Source organism: Otolemur garnettii, unplaced genomic scaffold, assembly GCF_000181295.1.
Source record: "Otolemur garnettii isolate 467f Iridium unplaced genomic scaffold, OtoGar3 scaffold00073, whole genome shotgun sequence".
Classification (NCBI taxonomy): domain Eukaryota; kingdom Metazoa; phylum Chordata; class Mammalia; order Primates; family Galagidae; genus Otolemur; species Otolemur garnettii.
Genome location: NW_003852468.1, coordinates 8,693,465 through 8,701,640, shown reverse-complemented (window position 1 = coordinate 8,701,640; position 8,176 = coordinate 8,693,465). Strand labels below are relative to the sequence as shown.

General features: G+C 46.0%; 1 protein-coding gene across 2 annotated transcripts in view; it reads left to right on the top strand.

The window, feature by feature from the left end:
• Positions 1-985: 985 nt before the first annotated feature.
• Positions 986-8,176, top strand: part of MOV10 (Mov10 RISC complex RNA helicase) — a 27,337-nt gene continuing 20,146 nt past the window's right edge. The window contains exons 1-2 of one of the 2 annotated variants that reach the window (XM_023515472.1): positions 986-1,399; positions 1,492-1,709. In XM_023515472.1, coding sequence (XP_023371240.1) covers positions 1,573-1,709 — 137 coding nt within the window. In that variant the 5' untranslated portion in view covers positions 986-1,399; positions 1,492-1,572. The remainder of the gene's footprint in view (positions 1,400-1,491; positions 1,710-8,176) is intronic. The other variant, XM_012807654.2, reaches the window with a different exon arrangement.

The window sequence follows — 8,176 nt, the reverse complement described above, 5'->3', positions numbered from 1 at the left end:
AAAAAAAAAAAAAAAACAAGAGAGAAACCTGACCAGACTGGGGGTGGGGGAAGAGGCAGTCATGTGTCCAGGAGTAATGCTGGTCAGAATGGAGCCAGACGTTCAGTTTGGGTACAGGGGATTGTAGGTTTCTGAAATGATAAGTAACAGCCGTTTTTTAGGACCTCACCCTCTTCTGAGTGAGGAAAACGTAAAATCTTTGGCTATTCTACTTTTTTCCTCTACTTCGCATCATCAGTTCCTAACAGAGTTTTCCCCTGTTCCTTTTTTCCCTATCCCTGTAGCTTTGGTTCCCACTGACATTGCATTTTCTGTTGCTAAAGTGTTATTCCTGGCTTTAGTTGGTTGTTAGCCTGGGAAAAGGTACAAGGGTAGCCCAGCTGGAGCATAACTTGGATGTGGACATTCTTCAGTTCCTTAGATTGAGTATGTGGCCTCCTACTGGTAACTACTTTGGAGAACAACACTAGCTTTGATATATTTGGAACTCTGGTATATTTGATTTAACACTTTTTTTTTAAATAGAATTTATCTTTGTCCCATTCTAGTGTGTGTGTTTGTTATTTCATTCTGGAAGATAAACAGATGCAAAGGCTTGTTATTGTATGTTTTGTGGTAACTCCACCACCTTTAGTTTGTCTAAACTTCTGAAGCACACTAGTCTTTTACTTTTCTTCCTGGTACTGATGCTGTCACTATTAACCATTTACTGCCTAACATATAACGGTCCCTTGCTCTCAAGAAGCTAATGTTTTGGTGAAGGTGGCCAGCCTTATTTAAGACATTAAAGAGCAATACAGACTGGGGTGCAATTAAGTGCCCAAACGTGTGGCTCCAGACTAAGGATCACCAGCCTTTCCGCATATAAAGAGGCCTCTTTGGAGGAGAGAAGTAATAACTTTCCCTGGCAGAGCCCCTTGTCCCTCCCTCCCTCCCACACGTACACACCTTTATCTTTGAGACGCTTGGTTCTTTCTCCCAAACTTCTTTGACTCTTATCTCCCAGCGTCTGAAAGCCCAAGGGAAAATGGGGGCTGGTGGGGGGCGTGCCTCCCCGCTTCGTACTAGTTTCTGTCCCTGAAAGGCTGGGGGAGGTGCTGGATGAGCTGCCCCAGTCCAGTTGCTGCCAGCCCAGGTCCCAGTCCTTGCCCTTTGCTCCCCAGCTTTCCAATAAGTCCGGAGGAGGGTGGGCGTGGGAGTAGCCCTAGCTGAGGCTAGGAGGTCCTCCCAGGCTGTTCAGGGGGCCCCAAGCGGTAGCCACGTTCTCATACTGGATAGAAGCCAGGGGAGGGAGCTTGGGGTAAGGGGAGGGCCCTAAGGGAGGGGTCAGAAGCCTTAGGAAAGAGTTAATGCAAAGAGGGGGAGGGGACAGGACGAAGAAACCAAAGGGAAGGTTCAGGTAGGAAGAGAGAAGCCTGGTGGGGAGTAAGGATCCCGAAGGATCAGGGGTCAGAGTTAGGGGGGTTCCCCCCTGCTGTACCCTCTTCTTAGGGCCGCCAACTTCCCGCCGCGGCGGCGACTTTCAGTTTCATTTCCACGGACCCTCCTGCCTGGGCCGCAGCCGCCACCGCGATGCCCAGTAAGTTCAGCTGCCGGCAGCTCCGGGAGACGGGCCAGTGCTTCGAGAGTTTCCTGGTCGTTCAGGGACTGGACCTGGAGACAGATCGCGAGCGGCTGCGGACCATCTATAACCGAGACTTCAAGATCAGGTACGGGCCGGCCCACTCCCGGCCCTGCATCGCGGGCCCAGCTCGCCGCCACGACCCGCGCGCCAGGGCCACCTTTCCCTCCCCGGGGCGCAGAGGGACGCGGCTCCTTTAGCGGTTCAGGCCCGTTCTGGGGCGGTGCAAATCTCCCCTCCCGCGCCGTGCCCACGCCCCGCCAGCGCTGCTTGGAGCCCGCCCGTTCTGTCCGGGCTGGGCCGCTGCGCCAAGTCCCCACGGACAGACTCTCGGGCTGCCCACTCTCCCGGCGGCCGGGCCCAGGGACGAGAGCGGGGTCCTGTGCCCACAAGCCATTCACTGGGGCTGGGGGACAGCGCTCGCGGTGGGGGAGGGGAGACTCCGGAGACGGGCCAGGCACCGCGGGAACGCGGATTAGGACCTGCCTGCTGGGGGCTGCGAGCTCGGGTGCGAGCTTTATAGGAACCCCCTTCGTCCACCTTGTTGAGGGGCTGTTGACTTGGGAAGTCCACTATCCAGGAGAGCTGAAGAGGCCCAGTGTAAAAGGGAGAATCTCAGGGAGCTCTGGAAAAAAGAAAAGCGCTCAAACTACGTAGGTACCAAACCTCCATTAGCACCTGTGGCTTCTCCATGGAGACCCAGGGCCAGGGACAGCCTCCTGGAGGCCCCTTTTCACCCTGTGGCTGATGGCTAGTTGGTCTCCTTTTCCTGTTACCACCCAAGTAAAAATCACAGAGGCTGATGTCAAACCACAGAATTGTGCTTCAAAAACACCTTTATTAACAGGCTGCTGCCTTGGACGGAAAAGCAAGAAACGGTTAAATAGGGATTAATGTAAAAACTTGTACAAATAAATACGGGATGGTGGGAATTTGGGCTTAATAACAGAACCCTGAAAAAGATCATGGATTTTAGGAGACCAGAAGGCCAGTATGAGTGAAATATGGCTGCTAAAACAGCTAAAGGAGTCTTCGGCTGAGTTAATAGAAGTGACCTGGTGTGGGGAGAACGTAGTGACTCTGCATATTGGCCACATCATGTCTGGAATGTTGTTTTCAGTCATGGATATCACATTTTGAGAGAAGCCTGAACAGACTTGAGCAACATCTAAAGAGAGATGAAAAGGGCCTGTTTTGTGCTACCAATGCTGGGCACTCTGGGACCATGAAGATGAAAAATACACAATCTCAGGGAAGCAATAGAGGCTTTGCTATGCATGCAATGTTCGTGTAAACGATACACTATGATCCATGTAAAAGAAAGTATTTTACTAGAGAGAGTAAGAAAAATGTTGAAGGAAAAGGAAGAAAGCAGTTGCCATTGCTTCACACTTCATAGACTCATAGACGTAAATTCACCTAGCCACAGAATATACAGTGTGGCTCTCAACACATCACCTGCTTTTGTGTGTGTGTGTGAGACACAAGTCTCTGTCGGTGTGGGTAGAGTGCCCTGGCATCATAGTTCACAGCAACCTCAAACTCTTGGGCTCAAGTGATCCTCTTTTGCCTCAGGCGCCCAGCACAATGCCCAGCTAATTTTTCTATCCACCTATTTCTCTTGGTTATTGAAGAAGTAGTAATTATGGCTGGGAGCAGTGGTTCATGCCTGTAATCCTAGCACTCCGGGAGGCTGAGGCGGGAAGGTTGCTTGACCTCAGGAGTTCTAGACCAGCCTGAGCAAGAGTAAAACCCTGTTCTCTCCTAAAAAGTAGAACAATTAGCTGGGCCTTGTTGAGGGCGCCGGTAGTGCCATCTACTTGGGCAACAGAGTGAGACTGTCTCAAAAAAAAAAAAAAAAGAATCGTGACACTTGTTAAAACAGGAAACTGTGGTAATAGGGCTATTGCAGGAAAGAGAGATGGAGGTCAACTCTGATTGCAGCAAAGACTGCTGAAGATTCATAGTCAATGAGCGACTAAGAGTGTTAATGTATAGAAAGGAGGAGACAGCACGGTGGGGAGAGGTGGTTTGCTAAACTAACCCAGCAGGATTCTTGTTAAAACCAAGGTTGGGGATGAGGAAGTTGGTCAGACATCAAGAGTGATCGTGTATCAAGGGTGGAAAGAGTCTTACTAAACTAACTTAGTGTTCTTCTAAAACCAACTTAGGCAGGCCTACAGTTGGAGGGTATGGCGAGCCAAGGTCAAGGCCCAGGGAAGCCTAAAGAAAATTTGTTCAAGTAGAGAGTTTGTCTGTTGTAAACCAAACGTACACAGTATGATTCAGAACTGGGGAGAAACCGGCTATTTTGAATTGCATACAGAAAACTATATTGTACCTTATCAGAGAATTTACCTTGCAAACTTTTTTTATGCAAATAAGATACCACTCCCCTGTAATTATTCCTCCCCTGAATGTGATGGAGAAGGTGGCATTGCCTTTGGCCTTAAAGGATAAATAAAATTTTTGTAACTGGAGGAGGAAGAAAGGAATTTGTGGGTTCATATTCTGTCATGAGATGACACAGTCAAAGAAACTGAGGAATGTTTGCCCTGAAGAGAGAGAAATCAGAGAGAACAAGGTAGTTATCCTAGAATATTTTTAGACTGGCGGACAGAGGATTTTACTCCCATTTCACTCCAAAAGGCTCAAGGAGGTTTCCCGTCAACTTGCGGCACACACACCCTCCCCACCAGGGGGGATTTTCTGTTTGGATTTGAGTGAACTTTACTATGCATCCTTTAAATTCATGCAGGAATGCGGTCAAATCCACCCTCATCCTCCCAATAGGAATTGATTGCTGCTTCCTCTGGGCTCTCATAGCTCATTCTTCATCCTATGGGTATAGCCTGATTATAGCCGCATTACACTTGCCCCCCTGCGGTATGTGGTTGTCTCCCCTGCTACCAGGCACTTAGATCCTCTACCTTTAGTCATACATCTGCCGTCCATAGCCTAGAGCTTTGTGTGTAGTAGATGCTAAATAAATGCCTGAAGCATCTCATTGAATTAGTAACTATAGCTGACTGACAAGACAATGAGCTGTAGCAGGGGATATATAGCAAGTCACCCTCTTCGGGAATTTTAGGGAGATTGCTACACTGGGAGGGGATAGTCCCTTCTAGCTGGGTTATTTTATTGATGTTACCAAATGCTCTGTAACCAGAAGTCTTGCTGTTTCCCATCCCTCTTTATTCATTTAGCAAATGTATTTAATGAGGCTTTCTTGTGTGCTTATGCCTGGGTTCTTGCCTCCAAAGAGTATAATCGAGTCGGGAGTGAGTGGCAGATGGTTGGGCAAGCCAATGTAAGACAGTACTGCAGGCACTAGGATGGTGATAAAGTAAGATAGCTAGAGTTTCAATCCTGGCTCTGGCACTTAGTGGTTGCATTTGACTTTGAACGGCTGTTTTTTGTTGTTGTTGTTGTTTTGTTTGTTTGTTTTGTTTTGTTTTTGCAGTTTTTGGCCAGCGCTGGGTTTGAACCCACCACCTCTGGTATATGGGGCTACCGCCCTACTCCTTTGAACCACAGACCTTACCCTTGAACAGCTGTTTAAATCTTTCATTTCCCCATTTGTAAGTTTCATTTCCCCACTTTGTGTGTAAATAAGGCCTTCCTTTCTTTTGAGGTTGTGTAATACCAAAATAAGCTGTCTTAGGCAAGTGACATATTACATGGGCTTTATAAGTGATAGCTCCCATTAGTACAATGCTGATTAGGAATCATTGTATGGAGTAAGGACTGGTGTCAAGAGGTTCCGGAGAGATGATTCTTACTTTGGACCGGAGACTCATTGTTTTATTTAACAAATATTGGCCAAGTTTCTCCCTCCTATAAACAGCAAAACAGCAGTGTGAGTTTCTAGCATTTACAGTGAAGGAAGGAACCTGACTAAGGAAAGAGGCAGCAATTAAACAGATAATTATTTAATTAACAATTGTGATGAATGCTTGTAAGAAAATGTCCAGCATGCATTGAGAGTATATCATTTGGAGACATGACCTAGTCTAAGAATTGGAAGTTTGGGGGAGAAATTGATATTTAAGCAGAATCTTGAAAGATTAACTGAAATTAGCAGATGTTAGGGGAAAGGAAACAGTGTCTCGGGCGGAGCGAGCAGCACGTTCAAAGGCTTGGGGTAACCTCAGGAGAGAGTGGTGATATGAGGGCAGAAGGAGGGTAGGTCAGGAGAGCCATGAGGAGGCATTGCAGATACTCTGTTTTGTTTTTAATCTTAAGAGAAATAGGAAAGCTCAGAAAGTTTCAAAGTAAGAGACTGATAGAATCAGGGATTTGGAAAGTATCATTCCTACTGGCATGGAGAGTTGGCATGGTATTTGGACCATTACCCACAGTAAAAAATACATTTTATTTTGTGGCCTAGTGTATACAACTTTCCCAAAACAATACATGCCCTTGAAATGATACATAGACCCACTCTCTGCCCTCTGATATTTTTATTCTATTTTATTTCAATTTTATAAAAGTCCTCGTCTTAACTCAGTAAGGAGGGTTGCCATCATAGTTCATAAAACACGGAACTAGATGTCCCTTTAAGTTCACTTCCAAATCTGATAATATGTTCTGAGATACCATCCTCCTAGCTTTTGGGCCTTTTCTGAGCTGGGTCTAAAAAAATTAAGTCTTCCTCCACTCAACAACAGACAAGGGCCAAGAGCAGGGCAATACTGACTAAGGATGTCCATACTGGCAGAAAAGTCTGTAGAGGAGCACAGTAGTAAAGTAGCTGGGAATTGTTGAAATAAAGTTGGCCTGACCAGAGGTCCAAATGTGAGGTAAGGATCTATACCTCAGATTCTTCTATAAAATGGTAGGAAAGACTTGGTGCCTGTAGCTCAGCAGCTAGGGCACCAGCCACATACACTGGAGCTGGTGGGTTCGAACCCTGCCCAGGCCTGCCAAAAAACAACGATAACTACAATTAAAAAAAAAAAAAAATAGTCAGGGTGGTGCCTGTGGCTCAGTGGGTAGGGTGCCAGCCCCATATACCAAGGGTGGCAGATTCGAAGCCAGCCCTGGCCAAACTGCAACAAAAAAAATAGCCAGGTATTGGTGGCGGGCACCTGTAGTCCCAGCTACTCAGGAGGCTGAGGCAAGAGAATCACCTAAGCCCAGGAGTTGGAGGTTGCTGTAAGCTGTGACACCACAGCACTCTACCGAGGGTGACAAAGTGAAACTCTGTCTCTAAAAATAAATAAATAAATAAAAAGAAAATAAAATGGGAGGAAAATATTTGCTACCTCAAAGGATTGTTGTGAATCCTATGAGGTAGGACATGTGGATACTCAGAACAATATGCATACACAATACATGATCAAGAAATGTTTTCTGTTGATGATGATGTATTGGCATTATTGTGACTATGGAGGATCTGAGTGTGACAATTAAAGAATTAGAATTAATCTTGTTGAGTGTGGAGTTGTGATTAGGGGGATATGGTTGGATTTGTGTTTAGTGATCATCTTGCCAGGATAGGGGATGGATGAGAGGGAGGGGTGCACAAAGAGAGGTAGGGAGTACAGTTAATGAGGCCTAGAAAAATGAGCTGAGGTTCCGACCATGCAGTCTGCAGATGAAATGCAAATGACATTGACAGAATGTGACTTGACTACATTAGTGGTCAGGGAAGTACAAATTTAAATTAAACAAGGTAACATTTGTTGTAAGATAGTCAAAAATTGGAAAGATTAGTCCAAAATTTCTGGTGTTAGGATCTTGGGAGAAGAACTTTCTCAAACTCCTGTTAGTGGGATTAAAGGAAATTTGTACAACTTGTTTAGAGAACACTTTGACAGAACTTATCAAAGTCGTAAAGGTTCATTCTCTTTGACCCAGAAATTCTACTTTCAGGAATTTATCCTATTAGACTTGCCTACAAGTACAAGGATTTTTGGGTTAAGGGTGGTTATTCATAACATTTGAAATACACAAAAATTATAGGCAGTCTAACAGTCTATCACTGAAAAAATAAACAGTGTGTTTATACTGTGCTATTATTTTGCAGCCATTCAAAAGAACAAGGTGGCTCCATAAAGGATTGTCATAGAAAGGTATCCATAGGGGTAAGAAAGCCTATTTCAGGATAGTATGTCTAGCATATGTAATCTTTTTTTTTTTTTTTTTTTTTTTTTATAAACAAGAGTCTCACTATGTCTCCGGCGTCACAGCTCACAGCAACCTCAAACTCTTGGGCCTAAGCAATTCTATTGCCTCAGCCTCCCTTGTAGCTGGGACTACAGGCGCCCACCACAACGCCTGGCTGTTTTCTTGTTTGTTCTTAGCAGGCTGCGGCCAGTTAGAACCCACCAGCCCCACTGCATGTGGCTGGCATCCTAACTGCTGAGCTACGGGCACCAAGCCTATGATCTTATTCTTGTGTTTGTTTTTTGTGTGTGCGCGCGCGCGCACGGCGCGCACATATGCATATCTTTTGGGGTTTTTTGCAGTTCGGGGCCAGGGCTGGGTTTGAACCTGCCACCTCTGGCATATGGGGCCAGCGCCTTACTCCTTTGAGCCACAGGTGCTGCC